This window comes from Pipistrellus kuhlii, unplaced genomic scaffold (genome assembly GCF_014108245.1).
Source record: "Pipistrellus kuhlii isolate mPipKuh1 unplaced genomic scaffold, mPipKuh1.p scaffold_m20_p_14, whole genome shotgun sequence".
Taxonomy (NCBI): Eukaryota; Metazoa; Chordata; class Mammalia; order Chiroptera; family Vespertilionidae; genus Pipistrellus; species Pipistrellus kuhlii.
The window spans coordinates 8,587,343-8,612,373 of NW_023425449.1; the positions used below are offsets into that span (position 1 = coordinate 8,587,343).

At 46.9% G+C, this 25,031-nt stretch overlaps 1 protein-coding gene and 1 long non-coding RNA gene across 8 annotated transcripts in view; one reads left to right on the plus strand and one right to left on the minus strand.

Moving 5' to 3' along the window:
• Window positions 1–25,031, plus strand: part of DPYS (dihydropyrimidinase) — a 67,634-nt gene that overhangs the window by 20,721 nt on the left and 21,882 nt on the right. For 5 of the 7 annotated variants that reach the window (XM_045581334.1, XM_045581331.1, XM_036436604.2 and 2 more), the window contains exons 7-8: window positions 1,498–1,640; window positions 20,040–20,247. In XM_045581334.1, the coding sequence (XP_045437290.1) occupies window positions 1,498–1,640; window positions 20,040–20,247 (351 nt within the window). Of the gene's footprint in view, window positions 1–1,497; window positions 1,641–1,828; window positions 1,987–20,039; window positions 20,248–23,868; window positions 23,929–25,031 lie in introns of those variants that run through there. The other 2 variants (XM_045581332.1, XM_045581335.1) reach the window with 2 other exon arrangements.
• Window positions 18,259–25,015, minus strand: LOC123652289. The gene is made up of 3 exons (XR_006741548.1): window positions 24,882–25,015; window positions 21,276–21,278; window positions 18,259–18,447 (listed from the first exon to the last, which is right to left on the minus strand). It is a non-coding gene; the product is annotated as an uncharacterized LOC123652289 (long non-coding RNA).

A 25,031-nucleotide genomic window follows, 5' to 3' on the forward strand; every position in this document is an offset into this window, starting at 1 on the left:
ACACGTCAATCATGTCTCAGGCGCCAGAATCCCTTCCAAGCACCACTCACTCCTCACTCTAATTACTGTCAGTTTTGTTCCCCAAATGCCTTCTCACGTCCATCTTCATGTCTGGCCTCCACAGCGGGTGTCCTTCCTCCAGCCTTGCTTGCTGCAGTCTGTTCTGTACTCCAGTGTGGGAGTGACCCTTCAGAAATGGAGGTCTGATCATGCTTCTTTTCTCTCTGACACCCTTTCATTTTCTTCATTACTTTTAGGATGGTAGTTGAACAATGAGTATACACGTAAGGATCTTTAAAGCCCTATCTTCTAGCAATCATCCTCTTTCTCCCCTCCCCCTGCTCTCTACCCTGACTCTAACCATCCCAGATGACATATCTTCTCTGTCTCTTTTCTTTGATTTTCTTGATAACAGTCCAACCTTTCTCTTCACACATGTGTTCCTATAATGAGTATCCTTTATTACAGCAGGTTTTCATAATCAGTTACCTTCCCCAAGTATGTAAATGGTTTTAAAGTGACTGGATGTTTCTCAGTATGATGCAATCCTCAATGTTATTTTGTGGAACATCAAGACGATTTACTTATGGTAATATTAGGACATAGTAATTATTTTTAAGACAGGGACCCTTTGATAATGAAATAAACCTAAAGATGCGTTTGCCATATAAATATCTGTAGGGCTAACCTCTCAACATTAAAAAAAGTAATTTTAATGCTTGTCCACTTAAAAAAAAATCTTTTGTACTAAACTGCCTATAATGTTTGGACTATGTAAAGTTGATCGCACAAAATTAAAATTCGTGGGCTGATTCTTTCTCTTCCAAAAAGTGTTGTCCCCTGACTTAAAAGTCTGCCTTACCTTAACTCTATAACATTCCAGTCTTTATGACGACTCATCCATCTTGGGTCTGCAGTACATAAACGTAGTGGGCGGTGGTGGTGAACTTCAAACGAGAATTAGAAATATCATTCCTAACATGTAGCTATTGCCTATGTGACTCTGAGAATGGGGAAAAACAGTGGTTGTGTGTGTGTGTTTTTAAGCTGATGTATTTAAAAAAAATATATATATATATATATATTTTGATTTTTTACAGAGAGGAAGAGAGAGGGATAGAGAGTTAGAAACATCTACGAGAGAGAAACATCAATCAGCTGCCTCTTGCACACCCCCTAGTGGGGATGTGCCCGCAACCAAGGTACATGCCCTTGACCGGAATCAAACCTGGGACTCCCTCAATCTGCAGGCCGACGCTCTATTCACTGAGCCAAACCGGTTTCATCTAAGCTGATGTATTTTCGAACAGTTATCTTTGGGCTTCCATTTTCTATCCATCATTCCCATCATTATGAGGTGTGTTTGACTCCACAATATCAGGAGTTAGATGCAATTCTATTTGGTTCCAAGAGAGACAAGTTTGATTGCTAGGAGATTCTTGAATCTTGACCATTAGAACAAATGCTTTTTTTTTTTTTCCTTGAATGGTTTCACAGCACAGTGGCAAGATGGATGAAAACCGATTTGTGGCGGTGACCAGCACGAATGCCGCTAAAATCTTTAACCTCTATCCCAGGAAAGGGAGAATAGCTGTGGGATCCGATGCTGACATTGTGATCTGGGACCCAAACGCCACGAGGTAAGTCTAAGTCCCTGCATTCCTGGGGATTCACATGCAGAAAAAGTACCAACTCACAGAGAAATTATTCGTTGGCCTTACTCAGCCAATTCTCCTGGGGTGATTTATTTAGCCATGTGCAGGTATTTTGAGCCTGTGCACAAGATAAAGGTTTTGATGTACAAATATCCCTTTGTTTCTCTTGGCAGAGCGGACACAAAAGTTATGTTGCTTACTATTCCCTGGGAAGGTATAGATGTAGAAAAACCAATATGAGTTTACCGCTTCAGTGCTTGGCAAACGCCCGAATCCACACAAAGGAAAGGTACAGAGCAAGGAAGGAAATAAAAGGCTTAGTTTGAAAAGGGATGAATTGAAAACTCAGAAATAATTACAGCCTTTTTAAAGCTCTCCGATAGAAAAGTTCCAGCACAAAGGATGTCACTTGCCGCTAGCCACGCTTTCCAGCTGAGTTCATCTTGAGCCTATCACTCCCGGTGGACTCCAGCTTTTTGTTTCCAATTCCCATAATCCTCCGTTAATAATACTGCAGGCCTGGCAGATTCCAGCTCAGGAGAGCACTCGGTAGCAGCCGAAGCTCTGCTACCTTCTCTTTACAGAACACAAACAACACCTGCACCCTGACTTGTGTTTTATATTATAAACTTCACGGTTGTAATGGAGAAAACGCCAAATGCTGTCACCTATTGTGTGTGTGTGTGTGTGTGTGTGTGTGTCCATGCATGCGTGCCTGTATAAACACGGATATGATAGGGCCTTCTACGTTATGGTATAGGCTTTTCCTAATGTTCAAAGTGTATTAGGTGTTTTCATAGTGATATGGAAAAGTCTACCATTTCTTGGGGGTGCCATGATCCCAAAGACCCCATTTCAGTTGGGCTCCTGGGCCACTCTCTGGGGAAAAGACCATTGGAGAAGCTACCACAATTGGGCTACCACTGCATGAACTTGAAAATAAACCCCAAAGGTCCCCTTAGGAAATGCTAGTGCTTGCATTTTTTTAACTTCACACTCTCCTCTCTCCTCTGAGCACTTGTCCCAACTCAGAGACCAGTTCCTGGTGGATGATTGCAAGTTGCCTTCCATGAGTGCAGTAAATGGTGGTTTATGGACATAGGATACCCACCAGGCACCACCAGGATCTTTGTCGTTATGCTAACAAGGGAGCCATTGCCCATCTGGGGACGAACTATCCGGTTGTCCAAGGATCTAGGCCCCTCCCCCTGCAGAATAAATGGCAGGTCAAACAAAATGCAGGCAGCTTCTCTACAAAGCTTAGAAGTATGGACCTGGGGAGACGGTGGAAGAAGGGTGCTGGATTTGGGTCGGGCTGTGGATGAGGAACCGAGCCTGCTGTGTTTAGAACGCTCCTGATGTTTTAAATGTCACTCTGCCGGAGCTATCGTACACGGCAGGGGCTGCCCAGGGTCATTTCTGGTGCAGTTCAAACAATGTAGGTGGCTCCAAGCAAATGAGACTTTTGAAATAACTTGTGGCTTTGAGGAGTTCGTGAGACTTCATCAGGAAACCTAGAGAATTTTTAAGAGGGATTTGGGGAAAATGGTGTTTTTGAAGCATAGCATCTGGGAGAGTCATAGTAATGATGATAATCCTATATAATAAAAGGCTAATGTGCAAATTTGTCCCCTTGACCAGGAGTTCAACCAGGATTTTGACCAGGGGGTAGGGCTGGCTGGCCAACTGCCCTCGGCCCCTCCCTCCCTCCACCCTCCACCAGGTAGGCCCGATGGGCCCCAATTGGGATGGGCCGCCCAGACCCCACCCATGCACAAATATGTGCTCTGGGCCTCTAGTTAGTAATAATTTGCATGTGTGACTATTTCAGTGATCTTAAAATGCTTTGCCGATATAGAATGTGATTTACAACATGACCACCTTACAAGCATGAGAAAGCTGTAGCACAGAGGGGTCTGGGACAGGTTTGAATGAGAAGCCTGACCCAGTGTCTTCAGCTTTGCAAACTTGTAAGCTTGTCGTGAGATCTGGCGCCCTGCTATCTCCTGACATCAACACAGAGCACTTCATAGCAAACTTGATTGTTCACCGTCCATTTGTTCTCTCTGTCAAGTAGTCCAGTAACCAAAAGCTCTTTTGGGTTTGTTTCTATTCTTTATTATTCCTTTTCAAAGGAAAGGGAGAAATAAAAATACCCTGTTGAGATGTGACACTGCAGTCTAATTCTTAAAAAAAAAAGAAAAAAGAAAAAATATATATTATTGACTTCAGAAAGAAAGGGAGAAGGAGAGGGAGATAGAAACATCAGAGAGAAAGGGAGAGGGCGAGGGAGAGGGAGATAGAAACATCAATCATTGCCTCCTGCACTCCCTGTATTGGGGACCAAGCCCTCAACCCTGTATGTGCCCTGATGGGGAACTGAACCATGACCTTCACAGGTTGACACTCAACCACTGAGCCACAACCCCTGGGCTCCAGTCTAATTCTTTTTTTCTTTTATTTTTAATGGAGCTCCCTCAGAGGCCACTCCCTGTGGTCCTTTTAGCCCCACCCCTGGTATCTCCAGCAGCTCCCAGCCTTACTCCCCTTGAATTTTTTTTTTGAAGTGAACACATCAAGATTTTATTGTCCTATAATAAAACAAAACACGAAGCTCAGGACTGGGTCACCTCACCCTTTCTCTTCTTATCACCTCCCAGTTCCAAAGGCTCCCACCTCTTCACAGCTAGCATCCTTAGACCTGCAGTTGGGGACACAGTCCAGCCTCAGCACCACCTCCTTTGTAGCTTTAGCCTTTTTTTTTTTTAAATTAGCTTCGTCTGCCCGCCATGGCCCCTCTGCCTCCTGCCACATCGCCCCTCTCCCTGTGCACACAGAGACTCCCAGGCTTCCTGTGCTGTGTGGGGTTTGGGGGACACTCCCCATGTTTGTGGGCGTGCTATCGGCAGGGAAAGGAAGCTCTCCTCCAGGTTTCCATTTCTGAGGACACCACCAGCTCAGGTGTGAAGCAGCGTCTTCCTTAGACAGCGGGACAGGGAGAAACGCCCTGGGCCTAAGGCTAGGCATCATCCGCCTCCTTTATTTACCACCTATGCCGCTGCCCGGGGGATATTTATAGGCCGTGATGCTGCCTCCTGGAGTCACGCTTTTCGAGGATGTAAATTTAGACACCTTCTCACAGGCGCGAGTTTCTATAACGTCCTTTGTCCCTCCTTTCCTGTTAGCTTGTTTCTGAACAGCACAGGACGATCCAGGTGTTGTTTTTAGAAGATCTACATGCTCCCTGCTTTATTTCCCCTCTTCTAGTCTAAGAATAACTCATTTAAGGTCAGACGACAAACGTTTGTGCTTTTCAGTTTCTTTCGATCTCTTTCATCGGTTCTTTGGTATTTCTTCCATGATGCACATCGACGCGTCCATAGATGTGCCTCCTGGGGTGAAGGTGCCTTTGGCATTTATTATCCGCCCGAGGCTTCTCCATCTGCGTCTGCTTGGTGTGCCCACCTGGGTGCAGAGTGAAAACAGGCACAGCGTGTGGTCAGGGTCCCGGCCCCATCAATGCCCAGGCCCAGCCAGGCCTTAGAGGGACCCTGAATAGCCAGTCTCATCGGTGAAACGAGATTGCGAATCATGGATGTGCCTACGTTATGTTTCTCTTAGAAGCCATGAGATGCCGAAACCGGTTTGGCTCAGTGGATAGAGCGTTGGCCTGAGGACTGAAGAGTCCCTGGTTCGATTCCGGTCAAGGGCATGTACTTTGGTTGCGGGCGCATCCCCAGGAGGGGGTGTGCAAGAGGCAGTTGATCAATGATTCTCTCTCATCGATGTTTCTTCCTTTCTTTCTTTTTTTAAAATATATTTTTATTGATTTTACACAGAGAGGAATTGAGAGGGACAGAGAGTTAGAAACGTCAATGAGAGAGAAACATCAACCAGCTGCCTCTTGCACACCCCGCACTGGGGATGTGCCCGCAACCAAGGTACATGCCCTTGACCGGAATCGAACCCGGGACCTTTCAGTCCGCAGGCTCTATCCACTGAGCCAAACCGGTCCCGGCACTCTCATCGATATTTCTAACTCTCTATCCCTCTCTCTTCCTCTCTGTAAAAAGTCAATAAAATGTATTGGAAAAAAAAAAGAAGAAGAAGAAGCCATGAGATAATCCATGTGAAAAGTAAGACAGGGTCACACCAAGACAGGCTCTGCGTACGGGGCTCCTTCTGTGACGGTGTCACTGTCACCACACAGTTTCACTCCTCGGTGTCCTCACTTGCTTTTGCCGCGGGGACCAGGCAGGCAGGTGACCCGTGAGGGCTGTGTTTCTCTGACCCTCAGGCCTTTTTTTTTTTTTTTTTTTTTTTTTTTTAAATAAAACTGGAAATTTTTTCGTTTTTCTTTTCTTTTTTGGAAAACAATGAAAATAGTATTTTTACTTGGCAGGAACTATTTGCTCGGATTTCTTTGAATGATCCCGTTTCTTGCTTTTCTCCGACCCTTTCGTGTAAGGATGTTCCCTGCACGAGCGTGAGAATTCCCCCCACCGTCGTTCCTCGTCTTTTTCAGTGTGAACATTGCAGGAATCGGGAATCGGGAAGCGGGAGGCCAGGGCCAGTGGAAGAGGAGGCTTCAGAGATTAGTGAATCTGGAAGAATAGATATATATATATATATTTTTTTAATATATTTTGTTGATTTTTTTACAGAGAGGAAGAGAGAGGGATAGAGAGTTAGAAACATCGATGAGAGAGAATCATCCATCAGCTGCCTCTTGCACACCCCCTACTGGGGATGTGCCCACAACCAAGGTACATGCCCTTGACCGGAATCGAACCCGGGACCTTTCAGTTAGCAGGCCGATGCTCTTATCTACTGAGCCAAACCGGTTTCGGCTGGAAGAATAATTGAACAGGGAGAAAAAGCGTGTTCATCGTGGTTTAGATTAAGAGAGGATGTTGCAGGAATGGCTAATTGCTTATCTAGGTCGATCACAGCTCCGCTATTCTGGGTGGTTATGAGAAAGCTGCTTGTCTGGGCTGGCTGTTCTGCCCGGAGTGTCTGCTGCTGACCTCAGCGAGGCCCTCTCTGCGGTGACACAGTATTTTTAGCTGCTCTGGCTGTGCGCACGTCACAGCCCGCCCCCTCTCCCCCTGCAGACCGAGTTCCAGTGGCTGCTACACCCTCACAATGCAATTGACTCACTGCTTTCTCCCTCATGAACATTCTTTTTTTTTTTTAAAAAAAAATATTTTTTTTATTGATTTCAGGGAGGAAGGGAGAGGGAAAGAAAGAGAAAGAGAAATAGAAATATCATTGACCGGCTGCCACCCTGGGGATGGAGCCTGCAAGCCGGGCATGTGCCCTGATCAGGAATCAAGCAGTGACTTCCTTTCATAGGTCAGGGCTTGACCATTGAGCCATGCTGGTCAGGGCTAAAACACGTGGTTAGTGATTTTAAAGAAGAGGAAGGGAGAGGGATGGAGAGATGGGAACTTGAACAAGAGAGAAACATCTGTTGCCTGCCTTCCGCACACCTCCTGCTGAGGATCCAGCCTGCAGCCCAGGCCTGTGCCCTGACCAAAAATTGAACTGGGGGGACCTCTTGGTTCGTGGGTCGACACTCAACCACTGAGCCACACTAGCCTGACGCTTTCATTGACATTCTTGAAATCGAACCCCATTTTAAGCAAGGACGTGTTTTATTTCCGAACAGCTTTAGGTTTACAGAACAGCTGCAAAGGTAATGCAGAGCTCCCATCTACCCCACACTGTTTCCACTAGTATTGTGCATTACCGAGTGCATTACAGTTAATGAGCCAATGCTGATAGGTTATTATCAACTAGAGTCCATACTTGATTGAAATCTCTTTAATTTTTGCCAAACATCCCCTTTCCACCCGAGGCTCCGTTCTGGGAAGTCGCCCTATCTCCTTAGGCTCCTATGGTCTTTGACACTCTCTCTAACTTCCTTTTCTTTTTTAAAATATATTTTATTGAGTTTTTACAGAGAGGAAGAGAGAGGGATAGAAAGTTAGAAACATCGATGAGAGAGAAACATCAATCAGCTGCCTCTTGCACCATACCCTACTGGGGATGTGCCCGCAACCAAGGTATATATGCCCTTGACCGGAATCGAACCTGGGACCTTTCAGTCCACAGGCCGAAGCTCTGTCCACTGAGCCAAACCAGTTTCGGCTAATTTCCTTTGTTTTTGATATCCCTGGCAGTTTGGGGGAGGACTGGGCAGCTATTTTGAAGAATGTTCCTCTGTTGTGATTTTTCTGATGTCTCCTTTCTCTCATCGTCAGCCTTGGGTTATGGGTCTCAGGAGGAAGACCACAGAAGTACAGTACAGTTTTCACCACATCCTTCCGACGGCCCATGCTAGCAGCACGGCTTTCCACTGTGGACGCAGACCTAGGTCCCTGGCTGGGGTGGGGTGCGTCAGGCTTCCTCGCTGTGTAGTTGCTCATTTCTCCCCCTTTCCACAAGAGTGCTCTTTTCAGAAGAAAGTCACTGAGCACAGCCCATAGTTAAGGAGTGGTGAATTATGCTCTAGTTTTATGTTTTAATTAATTCTGTGTCCCCAGGGTCTGACCCAGTTCAGCCCAGAGTAAACGTTCAGTAAATGTTGAATGGGTGAGTGAGAAGGATAGAGAGACTTCCACACGGCATGGAAGAATGATGTGATAAAGAAATGGCAGTCGGGCCAGCTAAAATGTCCCTTTGAAAATTTCCTGCAAGGTTTTAGCAAAAACAATGACCCAGCTGACTAGTTTAGGATCTCAAAATGCGAGCAACACGCGTTTCACCCAAGGTCCTGAAGGGGGCGCCCACAGCCCACCCTGAGCTCGGGGCTCCAACCAGGCCATGAGAGCTGCTGGTTATGCAAGCACCAGCCAGCCTCTGGAGAATGGATGCACTTGCTCATGATTTTTGGCTTTGTGGTACCTAGATGTTTTCATTAAAAAAAAAAAAAAATCGTCATTACTTATTAATGGCACGTAGAAATATGTACGCCTAAACACCATCTGTAGCCTTAAAAATGGACCGCACTGAAGGTACCAAGGCAGATGGGGGTTGAGAGGGACAAGCAGTGCAGGCGAGATCTTTTTATTTTATTTTATTTTATTTATTTATTTTTTTAAAATATTTTTTATTGATTTTATACAGAGAGGAAGGGAGAGAGAGATTTTATACAGAGAGGAAGGGAGAGAGTTAGAAACATCGATGAGAGTCATCGATCAGCTGCCTCTTGCACACCCCCTACTGGGGATATGCCCGCAACCAAGGTACATGCCCTTGCCCGGAATCGAACCCGGGTCCCTTCAGTCCCCAAGCCGACGCTCTATCCATTGAGCCAAACCGGTTTCGGCGAGATCTTTTTATTTTAAACCCGTGAGGAGACGGCTGATCCCACGGTGATGGATGGCCAGAGACCGCGGCCTTCCCTGTGAAAGATGGCCTGCGACGTTCCCAGCCTGGGAGCCGCTCCTGCGAACACCAACGGCCACAGCTCGCCTGTGTCATTGCACGATCAAAACTAACGGCCCCCGGTGTGCGGGGAGCACTCACCCTTTGCAGAAGCAGAGAATCTGCCACACGAGGCGCTGCCGGCTCATGGCGTGGCTGTCCACGGCTCCTGACGGAGGCCTGTGTCCTCCTAGCCCGTTGCTACTCGGGCCACAGCTTTACACGGGAGGGCGTGTGCCCCATCTGAGCTTCTGGCCCATTTCTGTAGCACCTCTTGGTCCTTCCAGTCAAGGGGAAGAAAGCAAGAGTGCGAGCCGAAACCGGTTTGGCTCAGTGGAGAGAGCGTCGGCCTGCGGACTGGAGGGTCCCGGGTTCGATTCCGGTCAAGGGCATGTACCTTGGTTGCGGGCACATCCCCAGTGGTGGGTGTGCAGGAGGCAGCTGATCGATGTTTCTCTCTCATCGATGTTTCTGACTCTCTCTCCCTCTCCCTTCCTCTCTGTGAAAAATCAATAATATATATTAAAAAAAAAAAAAAAAAAGAGAGAGAGTGCAATATCCAGGCAGTGTGAAGACAGAATCTGGTGGTCTCCTGTGGCCCAGACCAAGGCCTGGTCAGGTTGGCCAACCTGTCCAAACCTCCCTCGAGAGGGTGGCCTGGGAGTTCCTGGCAGGCCCAGGAGCAGCAGCAGCAGCAACTCCTGTGCCGGCCATTCCGGGCTCTCCTGTGAGCTTCCGTCCTCCGGGATTGATTCGAGAGCACTTGGTTTCCATGGCAACTGTCCCTGGTCCGTATTTATGAGCTCCGGGAGAGCTCAGGCGGCTCAGGCACACAAGCAGGCCGCTCGCACGCTGTGTGCACCGGGACATTTAATGAAGACTTTCTGCCGCACCGTGTTCTGCAGAGCAGGCATGTTTTGCTCATGATGCTTTTCGTTTATTTTTTCCAACTCAATTACAGCCGGCTTTGGCTTTGCATGCACCCTTCTCCTGCTTCATGCCCTTGCTTTTTCTCTTAGAAGATAGAAAATACACGAGTTGAGCTGTACGTTCGGTGAAGAGGCGTGGCTTACAGCTTTTGAAATGCCCCCTCTGGGTTACAGAATGATCAAGACATAGACCCAGAACCCTTTAATCAGTCAGTAGGTTATGGGTCATTACAGAATGATCAAGACATAGACCTAGAACCCTTTAATCAGTTAGTAGGTTATGGGTCATTACAGAATGATCAAGACATAGACCCAGAACCCTTTAATCAGTCAGTAGGTTATGGGTCATTACAGAATGATCAAGACATAGACCCAGAACCCTTTAATCAGTCAGTAGGTTATGGGTCATTACAGAATGATCAAGACATAGACCTAGAACCCTTTAATCAGTTAGTAGGTTATGGGTCGTTACAGAATGATCAAGACATAGACCTAGAACCCTTTAATCAGTCAGTAGGTTATGGGTCGTTACAGAATGATCAAGACATAGACCTAGAACCCTTTAATCAGTCAGTAGGTTATGGGTCATTACAGAATGATCAAGACATAGACCTAGAACCCTTTAATCAGTTAGTAGGTTATGGGTCGTTACAGAATGATCAAGACATAGACCTAGAACCCTTTAATCAGTCAGTAGGTTATGGGTCATTCCGATGTTCGCCAAGAGTGACCGAAGTGGAGAGGCGTGGATGGCTTCCTTTGGGTCATCATCTGATGAAACTAGAACCCTCCAGGGCCTCGCGCGCTGACTCCTTTGAGAAATTATCCCAACAAGGCCCATAACCTTCCTTTTGTGCCCTCCGGAGTCTTCATCGTTTGATTTTTAGAAGTATCGGACTGTGCGTGAAAAAAAAAGCTGGCCTGGCTGATGACCCGTGGGCAGAAAGGTAACCTCTGTGCACGCTGGGTGGTGTATTTAAACATGTTCTGAGGCCGCGGAACTTTTTCAGGGAACTAGAAGTGGTTTCCAGGAACCTCGCTAATCATGGCTGCATAATTCCGCCCCCCCCGCCCCCCCAAATCATGAAGGAAGCGCACCTCAGGAGCAGATCACAGGAACCCTGTTGTTGGGCATGTGTAGCCTTTGCCAGAGGAAGCACTGTCTATTTTAAGCGTTAGGATGTGGGGAGGTGGGTGTGCAGAAGGCATGGGTTTTACACGCAGGCACCAGCTGTATTTTTTTCCCCTTACCTGACATATATGTTTTTCTGGTTTTGGCCTTTGCCTGTCTCATGTACAGCTGTATTCCTAGGTTCCAAAACAGTGCCAGCTACATATAGGAGCCCAATAATTTTATTTTATATATATATTTTTTTAGTGAATAAACCAGATATTAACAGTCTTGGGCTGGTAAACAAATATGCGATTTAAAAGGCTTTGTTTATTTGCTCTTGGAACTGGTTCCAGATCCAGGGTTTACATCCCCCCCCCCTTGAATTAAAAAAAAAGAAAAAAAAGAATTCTTGGCACTTCTGCCTTCTCCTTCCCCCAAGCAGTGCCTGACAAAGATGCATTCCAGAGCCCTCAGCCAGGCGTCGGCAGACCTGGCCATGAGCATGGCTGAAGCCAGGTAGGATTCTTCCGTGGTCAGGTGACTCTGTGGATTGCCTCAGACTCGCACTTAATTTTCATAAAGCCGTGGGCCTTGGCTCTGTAGGAAGCAGAAGACGGAATGAAAACGAAGCAAAGGCAATGGAGTATCGGAACCTGGAAAGACTCCTAGGGTCCTTATAGGCCCAAAGCCCAGCGAAGAGCCGTGGCTTCCCACACGGGGTGGGGGCAGTGAAAACACACCCTTCCCGCCAGAAGAGGGGCGCAGTGACGGCTACTGGAGGAGTGAGTATTCGGGGAAGGGCAGCCTTTTCAGTGGCCCCCAGAAAGCACCGAAACAGTAAGCCTTTTTTTTTTTTTTTTTTTCTAAGAGCAGTGGTCCTCCAAGTATGGTCCAGGAACCACCCTACTGGGGTTGGGCTAAGGAAGTTTACTGTTGTGAATACACAAAACACAGTTTACTCTTGTTGTATTATCAATACTTTCTCCTTGCTAGAGGCCTGGTGCACAAAATTTGTGCAAGGGGCTCGGTCCTAGCAGCTGTGGAGGCTTGCCTCAGCCCTCACAGCCCCAGCTTTGTCTGAAGGGTTGTTCAGAAGGACGTCTGGAAGGACATCTGGAAGGTCGTTCGGCTGTCTGGTCTAATTCGCATATTACGCCTTTATTATTATAGATTGTATTATTATCCATATGAACAAGGGCAAGGCTCCATTTGCCCCACCTTACAGTCCTGGGGAGTGAAGAGCTGGAGAGGCTGAGGGAGCTCCTGTGAGTTCAAGGTCCAGCTTCTTGGCACGCTCTGTTCTCGGTGACAAGTGTGCGCTTGGCCGGTGTGTGGCGTGTGGCGTGTGGCGTGTGGCGTGGGTCCCTGCACATTGGCCCGCGCTCCCAGGAGTCACTTCCCCCCCCACAAGCTGCTGGCAGGAGGGCTCTGTGGACATGAGGGTGGCGGCAGCTTCTTGAAAAGGGCTCTCCCCGAGGAGAGGCCTAGGCAGCCCGGAGCCTTGGGAGGGAGAGTCGGGGTCCATGAGGTTTATTTTGCAGCTGCCGTGGGAGTCCCACGAAACCTATTGCCTGGCACCCTTGGTCCAGGTTGATTTCTCGTTGGCCAGGAGGCAGACGGATCAGTACTGTTTTTTATGCCAACACGATGCTGCCTCAAGGAAGTTGTCCATCGCTTCCCTGCATGTGATTACTATTGAAACATTGACTTTGCTCATATGTTCTAATCGTCTTATAATGCAAAGGTCCTTGCAGATTCAGGAATAGGTCTGGCTGGAGTGTGAGCTGAACCCGGGAAGGGAGTTTTGTCTGTTTTATTGATGCTGCATCCTCAGTGTTTAGCACAGGGCATGAGTGAATGAGTAACTGATGAACCCATAGGCGAGCAAGGATTCTCTAAGCATTCCATCAAGGTGACTTCTTCAGTTCATGTTCCTGTCTGCCTCAAGCCAGCAGTGAGCAGAGGTGTCTGTGGCTGGGAGGCCAGAGCTGTGAAATAACGGTCTTAATATCCCGAACTTAGGAATCTCATTTCTCAGAACCGAACTTTCTCCCTGGAAACACTGAAGACCTAATTCGTCATTCTACCTCATTTATTTAAGTGATAAACTGGAGACAAGAAGAGTTTAATGACGCAAGCATGGCTCTCTGCAATGCAATGGAAGACCCAAGTTATTGTTTTGTTTTTACTAGTCCAGTATTTTAACTGCTGGGTTCACGGCAAACGTCCTGACCCTCCGCACCTCATGGATGTTTTCTGGCACCGAGGAGGATAAATTGTACACAAAGTACAAAAGAAAACATGACACTATGTCTAAAAACGGACTCACTGGTTGACTCTTTTAGGGGAAAGGTTTTGCATAGAAGGTATGTATACTGATAAGTATGACCTCCGGTAAAGACCTAAATTCAACTACCAACGGGTACTTGGCACCGTCTTCTTTTTGAAAGTTTTTCTGTTCTGTCTTTGTCCCTAATCATCCTACCTTGCATTCCGTTTCCCCGTTAAAGCACCTCCTTAATACGGGGTGCCTTATTTCTGCTTGGGGTTCCACCTGGTCCTTGCTCTCCCCACTTGAGCCCCTCAGAGATGGAGGGGGGCCCGTGCCTGTTCTTTGTCGCTGCAGGGGAAGGCAGAGCAGGGGTGGCCAGGGCGCCTCACACCAGGGGATGAGCCTGCAGGCCAGTTGAGCTGCCAATGGGTTGCTCCTTTCCTTCCGCCCTCTAAGGAGTAGATGCCATCACCATGTGGGGATCCACTTTAAGGATGACAACACTGAGATTCAGAGAGGTTAGTCGTTCGCCCCAAATTCCATGGCTGGATAGGGCAGAGCTGCGATTCAGAGCAGGCCGGGTTGACTCTATTGTCTAATCTCTCTCTCTCTCTCTCTCTCTCTCTCTCTCTCTCTCTCTCTCTCTCTCTCTCCCTCCCTCTCTCTCTCTCCCTCTTTCTCTCTCTCTCTTTTTTAATACATTTTATTGATTTTTTACAGAGAGGAAGGGAGAGAGAATCGATGAGAGAGAATCATCGAAAAGCTGCCTCCTGCACACCCCCCACTAGGGATGTGCCCACAACCAAGGTACATGCCCTTGACCGGAATCAAACCCGGGACCCTTCAGTGTGCAGGCCGGCACTCTATCCACTGAGCCACACTGGCTTCAGCTATTGTCTAATCTCTTAAACCCTGCAAAGCGACAGCCTCCCAAAAGGGCAGGGAAGGAGGCAAGGGCGTGGGGGGACCCAGACCTCCTGGCTTTGTGCTCCGGCCTCTCCCCTCACTGACAGCGTAACCCGGGACAAGGCGGTTTACCTTGGTTTGCCTCCATTTCCTCATTGGTCAACGGGCAGGATTCTAATTCCCAAGGTCAAAGGTTGCTCTGCAAGGTCAGGGTCAGGGCCAGGCTGTGGAGACGTGTGCACGCTGGGTCACAGCGCCCAGGGCACGGGGCACCTGTTGGCAAGCATCACCCCAGTTTGCTCACGTCAGCAGGTTTCTGCCACCCGCCTGTCTCCGGTGGCGGATCCCTCGTCAGCTCGTCGGGCACCTCTGGGTGCCACCCCCGCTCGCTGCCTCTGTCAGGGACGAGTCTGCCCCCAGGCGGGCTTGTGGGGGAGCTGAGTGGGTCTCCTGCAGCTTTTCAGCATCACCGCCTTGGATCCTGGGTGACTCCTCCGTTAGCCCTGGCCACCATGGGCCTCTGTGACCAGCAGGGCTTCCCTGAAGCAGAGGCCTGTGGGGGCTTGTCAGGCTGGGGCTCTATAATCTTCATCGCTAATTGGGGCTCCGGGGCTGTGCTTCTAACTCTGACAGCACCTCCCGCATGCTCCAGGTCAGGGGGGTCCGTGCAGGGCGCCGCAGCTGACGTAGAGGATGGGCTGTCCCCCAGCGCTGGCCCAGATTCCGTCTTTCCAGGAGATCATTGCTATTCGAATCCCACGTCTGGGGACCCTTGTGCTGCCCGACACCCACAGGTCGCTCAGCCTTTGAGCAGGGAGGGTCCCTGAGGCTGCGGGTGGAGGCCAGCGTCTGCTCTTAGGATTCCAGAGCTGGGAGTTCCGACTTTGGACAGGTGCTTCGGCCCATCTCTGGAGGGCCCACAGATCTGCAGCGGTCTGCAAGCCTGGTCCTCTCTCCTGGCCACGGTCTTCGCGTCTCCTTCACGCACACACCCACTCCCTGCTCGTCAGGAAGTTTTTTTCCAGTGTCAAACGGCATATCACCTGCCAGCATTTCTGCTCATTGCCTCTTTTTCTTCCCCCTCAGTGGGGATGGAGGAAAAATAGGTCATCTTCTTTAAAAAAAAAAAAAAGAAAAAAAAAAAAAAGAGGCAAGTTAAAAGTCCCCTAAATATTTCTGATATCTAACTTCCTTTTCTCACCCCATCCCATTCGTTGAGAATCCTTTGGACTTCCCTTCATATTTCAGTCATTCCTTTCTCTTCTTAAAATATGACATCGGAACTGAACGTGATAAGTCCCTGGCCTCTCTGAACTCTCAGGGCACTGACCCACGGTATTTCTGGTCAGAAAACTGACATCTCTTTCTGCCCAAGTCGCTCCCACAGATAGTCTGTCAAACAGTGTCATGTTGCCACGGGCAAGGCAGCTTCCCAGGGAAGGGAACAGTATAATTATTGCAAAACCAAGCCCACACTCTACTCCAGAAAGTGAATCCTCACTACAAAGTGAATTCTATCAGTATGGCCGGCTAACAGCTCGCCTTCTGAAAGCTAATAATCCTTCCTCACCTACAAGCACATACGTGTTTTACATTCATAGGACCTACATCCTGGTGTCGTGCTAGCTTTTGCTGATTCATATTCAGTTCTTGCTCCTGCAAGACGCTAAATGATTTTTTGGTTCCCCACTTTCTGAAAACTATATTTTTTGGTTCCCCACTTTCTGAAAACTATATGCAATATTTATGTGAAGTAGGAATTCAGAAACTTACTCATAACTTAGTTTCAAAGAAACAAATCTATATATATAAAAGGCTAATATGCAAAGTGTCCCCTCGGGAGTTTGACTGGGAGAACGGGAGTTTGATTGCTCTCTGTGACGTGCACTGACCCTGAGGGGGTGATGAGGAACATGGTGGGCAATCAGTGGTGGCGGGGTGCTGAGGGAGCGAGGGAAGGAGGAGGTGGGGGGGCGGGGGGGCGGGGAACCTGATTACCCATGATCGCCTGCCAGGCCTACAGACCCTACCCATGCACGAATGTCATGCTCCTGGCCTCTAGTCTAGAAAACCTAGAGTAATAAAAGCATAATATCTAATTAGACTGGACGTCCTTCCAGATGACCTTCCAGATGAAGCCGGGGCTGTGATGGAAGCCTGGGTCCCAGTGCTACAGGGAAACCAGTACCGGCAGCTTGGAGAAGGAAGGCCTACTCTTGCACGAATTTCATGCATCGGGCCTCTAGTGTGTATATAAAATGCCTTCTATTTGCTCAGTGCTGTGTGAGGAACAGGATATAAAGACGGTGGTACCTACTTCCAAGGTTAACTAACCATAAGCTGCACCACCACCCATGACCTACATGACACAGCTCCAAGGACAAAACAGCAGGGTTACCTGGTTAGTTAATTCCTTGAAGTCAATGTTTGGGCAGCCTTTTGATGAACCTGCGTTAAGTGTCTTGTCATACCCTGAGCACCAGTAGAGCTCCCGCATTGTTGTCTGCTGTAGATTCACGGACATGGCTGACGCAGCTCCCATTTTCTCTTCTGTGGGAGGAGGTGGGGTGGAGTCAGCACAGAGGGCAGAAGATTGATGGGTGCAGTGAGTAGCAACTTTGCTTAGTAATGACAGTGTGCTTGAAGAAGCACCCTTTAGCATTTCCGGAGATGTGGCTGCTTTGCTCCCCCATTTATATAACGTGTCACGTCCAAGAAATGACAAGAGGGATGGTTTGAAATAGACAGCTGGAGCACACGTCAAAAGAAATCTCTTCTCTTGTGATCATGCTGAGAATGACCAATTTTGATTTAAGGAATTTTTAATAACAGCCCTACACCCCTCACTGCTAAACAGAAAAACAGCCTAGGAAACCTCAGGAACTAGGGGACGAGCTGTCGTCTGTGTGTTTTCTGGCGGGTGAAGAATGTTTCCATGGATTGAATGCTTTCCTGGTAGCTTCCTCCAGAGCTTTTATGCGGTGATATTGTCTAGTGGTTAACCCCTGAGTGACGTGAATATATTAGCTCTGAAACATGGGGTGAGTTAGTAATGTTTTGGTGTCTTGTCATCCTCATCTATATCACAGGAATAGTAATAGGTCCTACCCCATAGGGTGGTTGGGAAGACTTAATGATTATTTTTCTTTTGCGTTGAACACAAGGTGTCTTATAATACAATGCAGAGAGATGGGTTCTATTTCTAAAGATGCCACGAATAGCCCTGACATAATCCTTCTCACTTATTTTTGTTGTTCTCATGACAACCTGATAAGAACCTAGCTGTGGCCGAAACCGGTTTGGCTCAGTGGATAGAGCATCGGCCTGCGGACTGAAGGGTCCCAGGTTTGATTCCGGTCAAGGGCATGTATGGTGGTTGCGGGCACATCCCCAGTAGGGGGTGCGCAGGAGGCAGCTGATCGATGATTCTCTCTTGCTGATGTTTCTAACTCTCTATCCCTCTCCCTTCCTCTCTGTAAAAAATTCAGTAAAATAAAAAAAAATAAAAAAATAAAAAAAGAATCCAGCTGTGCCGCGGACAGATTGGCCGAGCTGGAGAAAACATAACAAAATCCTTAAACACATCATTTCCCCGGGGTCGGGAAGACCCACGCTGCTCTCAGACACCCTCCTCCCGCCCTGTGTTCTCCCTGGGTGCGCGTGGGCGGCCGTGCTGTCTCTCTCGGGCCTCGCTTCGGCGAGTCTTCTCCTCTGTGAGAGCACGCGGCTCTTGGACGGAAAGCTATTTGCCAAGGAGCGGGATGTGTTTCCCCTGCAGCTGTGATGTGAGTGGTATCAGAGTGATGGACTCTGTTGGAAACTAGCTTCCTGTTATCTTCGGGGCTCCTGCTTCCTGACAGCTTGAGCCTTGGATATGCGTGTACTTGGGACTCAGTGAGACAACCTTGACACCCTCTGCGGAGAGATGCGCCGATCGATACAGGCTCCCTGGGGCAGAGTGACCACAGAGGACATCCTCCCTGTGAAGGTGCTCATGAAGAGCCAGTGGCCCAGAACGCCAGCCTCACCCCCAGAGGAGAAGGTTTTAATCAGTCCTTTCCCTCCTGTCTCACCAGGACAGGCCTAGCCATCCGATCACAATGTAGAGAGAGAAGATAGAGAGAGAGAGAGAGAGATTGACTTCAGAGAGGAGGGACGAGGAAGAGAGAAAAAGTCAGAAAAAAAAGCTCAGAACCGTATGATATCACTGGAAACTCATGAACACAAACCGCACGCAATGTGGTGGTCGCCGGAGGGAAGGGGGTGGGAGGTGAAAGACGTTCTAATATATGGTGACGGGAGAAGGTTTGACTGTGAGGGGTGGCCACATGGTCCAATCTACAGATCCTGTAACATAGAAACCCACACCTGAAACCTATGAGATCGTATTAACCAATGCCACCCAACACGTTTTATTTAAAAGGGGAAAAATAAATAAATTGCCTAATATATAAATTTAGAAAAAGATAATTGGAGAGAAGGTATTTCATATATATATATATATATATATATATATATATATATATATATATATATATATAAATGCTACTCTCCTGGAGTGACTTGCATAGTGTTAACTTTGAAAACTATTGGATAGGGAATCTCACAGCTCTTGGGTTTTGCTTACCAATGAAATCAGAGCACCCCTCCTCATTCGCACCTGTTCTGCAGACAGAGTTGGTTGAAAACAGCTTTTAGGTTTGTTTTGTGTTGTGTGTGTGATTTTCTGTGTGTGTGTGTGTTTTGAGTCAGACCTTTTGAACTCTGCCTCAGAGACATGCATGGGCGTTACTACTCTCCAAGAGCAAAGTCATTGTCAGTCAGGGTCTTTGACTACAAGTGACCAGCTGGCTGTCACTTAGGCAGAAACAGGCTCTCTGGAGGCCCTGGGAGTCTCCCAGGCCAGAGGCCAGCATAGCCCGGGGCTGCCCACGACAGGAGCTGCTCTGTGTGTGTTTTTTAAAATATGTTTTTATTGATTTTTAGAGAAAGGGGAAGGAGGAGGGAGAGAGAGAGAGAAACATCTATCGGTCGGCTGCCTCCTGCACACCCCCTACATCTATCCACAGCCCAGGCATGTGCCTTAAGGAATTGAACTGTGACCTCCTGGTTCTTAAGTGGACGCTCAACCACTGGGCCACACTGGCCAGGCCGTATTTTGTTATTTTTATCATCTTTCATTTTCCAGTTTTGCCTCAGACAAGGGAAAGAGATTCAAGCTATGATTTTTGCCTTGATAAGTATATATCAGATTCCATTTGATAACTACCAATGAGCAGTACCTCTGGAAGGGGGAGGGCGGAGGAATGGTATTTGGGGAAAGGTACTGCGCAGTCTTACCAGCGTCTGGGTGTGGGGTCAGTGTGTGCATCAGACTCATCAGTGTTGGAAATGTCTCTTAATTAATACTTTGTCCTTTAAACACATAAATACTAATTTTAAAATTTAAATGTGAGAGTCAGCACCTTCCCTCCACCCACTCTGTCCTCATTAGTCACCATAAAGCATGAGGTATTGGGTTTTTCACTCAGAAAAATGTAATTACTTTGCATGAAATGTTAATGCTATGTTCTATTCTTGAAGTCACTTGTCCCAGTGACAAAGCTATGTCCTAATAGAGTTGCTAAATTTTCTCGTAAGTCATCCTTTTAATATTTTATATTCGCCAGATGAGCTGGTGATGAGCTGGGGCTTCTCTGTTTTTTTTTTTGTGTGTTTTTTTTTACAAACAGGACTATCTCGGCAAAAACTCACCACCAGGCTGTGAACTTCAACATCTTTGAGGGCATGGTTTGCCACGGGGTGCCCCTGGTGACCATCTCCAGGGGCAAAGTGGTGTATGAAGCTGGAGTTTTCCATGTCGCACCAGGAGACGGGAAGTATATTCCTCGCAAGCCATTTGCTGAATATGTTTACGGGAGGGTCAAGCAGCGGGACCAGGTGAGTGTGCCCGAGTGGCTGTTACCCCCCGGGGCGGGGCTGTCACCCGCTCCTGGGTGTTGGTGTTGGTGTTGTCACATACACTCAATTTCATACATCCCTGGGACATCAGAACTGATAGGAGAGGTTCCAAACAAATACCAATTTTCAAAGAAGGAGTCATTATGGGATGGTTGCATTTTCCCTTAGGGTTTGGTGTCTACTCAGGGATTCCTGATGGACCACGTCAAAAGGTTTCCCAGGCAAGTTCAGGACCTCCGGGGGCCTTTGGCATTTGGGTTAGTCAGGGTATTCTCAGAAGCAGACTCCCATGAATAAAGGTCTGACTTTTTTAAAAAAAATTATTTTATTTTATTGATTTTTTACAGAGAGGAGGGAGAGGGATAGAGGGTTAGAAACATCGATGAGAGAGAATCATCGATCAGCTGCCTCCTGCACACCCACCACCAGGGATGTGCCCACAACCAAGGTACATGCCCTTCACCGGAATCAACCCTGGAATCTTTCAGTCTGCAGGCTGACACTCTATCCACTGAGCCAAACCGGTTTCGGCAGGTCTGACTTTTTTTTTTATTAGGGAAGACACTTGTGAGCGAATGCGGGAGGGAGCCAGGAAAGTCTGGGAGAGCCTCCGACTATAACTCAAGTTTGAATCCAGTGAGAGAACTAAGGAGAGTTAAAGGGGCACAAGCATCCTAGACTGCCATACAGTCTGAGACAGACTGAGCAAGGTCTTCAGGCAGCGACTGAACTAAGTCTCTTGTCAATCAGCTACATGGCATGATGTCAATGACTCGGAGAAACTGTGGGAGGCGTGGCCTCCATTCAAACAAGGGAATGAATGGAGTTTAAAGTTTAGCAACGGCCCCTTGGAAAATTTTGCTCCCTGGAGTTGAGTGTCAGATCACCAGAGCAATGGTGGAGTTTGGGGTCAGGTAGATTTACATTTTTTTAGGCATGCTAGTGCATTAATGGTTTTGCAATAACAACAATAGTTCATCATTATTACCGTCTCTTGCTCTGAGCACTTGCTATCTTCCAGGCACTGTATTAGGTAGTTTATATTCATTATTTTACTTACTCTGTACAGCAACCCGTGAGTAGATATTAATATCCCCATCTTACATAGAAATCTGAGTCTCAGCAAGATAAAACATTGTTCCCGGGGCTAAGCACTAAGTAACCATATGAGTTGAGATTTATGGGAGGGCCCTTTTCATTCCCACTATATCATGAGAACTCTGTTAAGCAAGAGGAGAAAATTATTGTGAAACTCAAAACATGGGGAAATTCATTGTTTTTTTAAAACGTTGGTGTGGCCAAAACTGGTTTGGCTCAGTGGATAGAGCGTTGGCCTGCGGACTGAAGGGTCCCAGGTTCGATTCTGGTTAAGGGCATGTACCTTGGTTGCGGGCACATCCCCAATGGGGGGTGTGCAAGAGGCAGCTGATTGATGTTTCTCTCTCATCAATGTTTTTTACTCTTTATCCTTTTTTCTTCCTCTCTGTAAAAAATCAATAAAATGTATTTTAAAAAAATATAATGTTGGTGTGGAACTAGTATAAAAAAAGGGTGAAATGAGATTTGAGTATTGTCTGAAGACATTTTTCTCTTCATTAGGCAAAGATAATTTTATAGGTAGAAGAAAATATAACATTAAGATTAAGAAAAAATATAGTCATTAGAAATTCTTTATTTTAAATTCACATGAGGGTATTTGAGCTCTTGCTTTGGTTCCCATGGAAAATATTCAGATTTCCTGGTGAATGAGGATACATGTGTTTGAAAGCAAGCAGAACAGCTCATAACATTTTTTCCTGTTCACCTGTTTTCTTCTGAAGAATATTAATCACTTACCATCCCAGACTACCAAGCACAGACTCCGGTGTTTGCCGGTCCAGAACTTGGCTGGTCTCCTGGCTAGAGTGTTAGTTCCCTGAGGGCAGCAGCATACTAGGTGGACCGATGAATAATACGATTTTTCCAGTAGATGGCGCTACACATACGTAGATATATGTATGCCATTGGATATGTATGCTATTTTGTTGTACTGACAACAAGCTTCAACATTTCATAGGTCAAATGTTCTAAAGGTGTTAAAATCATAGATATTTTCAAGCTCAAAAATGTCAAACTTCATGCCAATAAAAAGATCACTTTCGGAAAGTTTTAATTCATTAATTTATTTGGAATAAAAGTGCTGCTGAAAGTTATCACATACTTCCGAAAGCTTATAGTGAACATTCTCCATCTCAAGATACTTATGAATGCTGGTTTAAACCCTTTACAAGTGATGATTTTGATGTGAAAGACGAAGAACGACCAGGTCAACCGAAAAAGTTTGAAGACCAACCATTACAAGCATTATTGGATGAAGATGCATGTCAAACTCAAAAACAACCTGCAGAAAGATTAACCATTGCTCAGCAAACAATTTTTGATCATTTACAAGCAATGGGAAAGATTTTAAAGGAAGGAAAATGGGTGCCACATCAACTGAAAGAGAGACAAATGGAAAACCAAAAAGTCATCAGTAAAATGTTGCTTCAACGGCACAAAAGAAAGTCCTTTTTGCATAGAATTGTGACTGGCAATAAAGACCCCAAACGCACAAAATCATGGGTTGATCCAGGTCAACCATCAACATCGACTGCATGGCCAAATCACTTCAGAAAGAAGACAATGCTCTGCGTTTGGTGGGATCAGGAAGGTGTGGTGCATTATGAGCCTCTGAAACCAGATGAAAGCATTAATAATGGCCACTACCAATGACAAATAATCCATTTGAACCACGCTTTGATCGTAACATGACCAGAATGGGTCAGAAGACACGAAAAAGTAATTTTTCTTGATGATGACGTACCATCACACACTTCAAAACCAGTTAAAGATACATTAAAAGATCTTGCCTGGGAAGTATTAACCCACCCGCTGTATTCACCAGACCTTGCTCCTTCAGATGACCACTTGTTCAGATTGATGCCACACGCACTTTCTGAGCAGCACTGCAAAATGTATGAAGAAGTGGAAAATTGGGTCTCTGAACGGTTTGCCTAAAAATAAGAAAAGTTCTATTGGGACCTATCCACAAATTACCTGAAAGACGGGGAAATGTGTAGCTAGCGGTGGACATTACTTTGAATAAAGCACTTTTGATGTTTCTCTTGAAATTACCATGTTTTCTTTGGATTACAAAATTTGTATTATTAAAGATTAATAGTCAATCCGCATTATTAACCAGTTAATAGTCAGTCTGCACTACTAGCCAGTTAATACTCAATCCACATTGGTAACTGGTTAAAGATAATCCACATTATTAACCGGTTAATACTTAATATGCATCATTAACCGGTTAACTATTAATCCTTATTGTTAACCATTTAACAGTTAATCCACATTGTTAGCAGGTTTGGATGAAAAATTTTATGTCCATGCAGTCAGGCTTGAAAAACGAACCAGGAGAGAAAAACACAGATACCAAAGCCCGGAAAGGGAGGATGTGGACAGAGAGTGGGGCACTCAATGCATTTCAAGTTTTGGGATTGGCTGGGCTCCCAGTGACCACAGTGTCCAGGCGCTGGGGAGCAGAAATGGAAGGCTGGCCTTCCTTTCCCTTGTCAGTGCCCTCAAGGTGATGACAGGATCCAAGCTGAAGAGAAGCCCTGAGTCAGCAGGGAGCCAACATGGAGGTCCCACAGCACAGAAAGGGGACAGGGCTCAGACTGGGGTCCTCCCACAGAGTGGGAGTGGTGGCAGTGCGTGCAGCATTACCTGTCAGGGTTCACAGCTGTAGAGATGATCTCGGCCTTTTTCTTTGCTTTATCCTCTATGCCTGGGGCTGTGTATGTGCATTGAATACCTATTGATTAGTGAGGGAAGTGCTTTGTATCTGAGAAATCTCATGCATCTGGGAGAGGGGTTTTATTCCCTCCATTTCATAGATGAGTGAGTAGGCTGGGGGGGGGGGGGGGGGAAGGGTGGCGAAGAGAGGGGAGGGGAAGGAGGGATTTATTAGCCTGCCAGTTTCTTACAGCTAGTGAATGGCAAGGCTAGAATTCAAACTTAGGTCTGTCCTGATCCAAAGCTCACAGTATCAATCCCTACAACATACTAGTTTGGGTGGTCAAAGTAAGACCTGCAGGAATTTGTTGTGGCTTACCTCCATTAGACTTACATGTACAAACACACGTGTTTAGTTGTGAAGAGCCTATCCTATCACAGGCCTTATTCTAACCACTATCTGTATTTAATTCCCTCCACTCGGAATCCTCACAGCCACCCTATGGAGTGGGTGCTCTCATCACCCCCAGTTTACTACTCAGGGCCCTGGAGCGCAGCCTGGAGGCATGCGCCCAGGCGGTCTGGTTCCGAGCCCACGCCCTCGATCACGGGGATTTGCTCCTTCTCGACTTGTCGGTGAATTTGTTTGCGTGTTTAGCAACAGTATGGTTTGGTCGCTGCTCAGGAGCTCCAGTGCTTATGAAGCCCAGGCTTCAACTCTGAGTGAATTCTAGCTGGCCCAGCCAGGGTTCTGCTACGCAGTCGGTCGCTGGAGATGTGAGATTCTGTGGGAGGCCTGTTACACACAGTGATGATTGGGAAAATGAGGAGAGAGAGAGAAAAAAAAAAGACACATTAAAATTGCTAGAATCTGAACCAAAATGTTGAGAGTCTAAGGAGAGGAATGCTGATGTCAAGAACGACGGAAAGGACAAGCTGGGACTAGAACTCAGAAGGGTGAGAGGATACAGCCCCGGGGAAAGCTGCAGTGGAAGAATGATCAC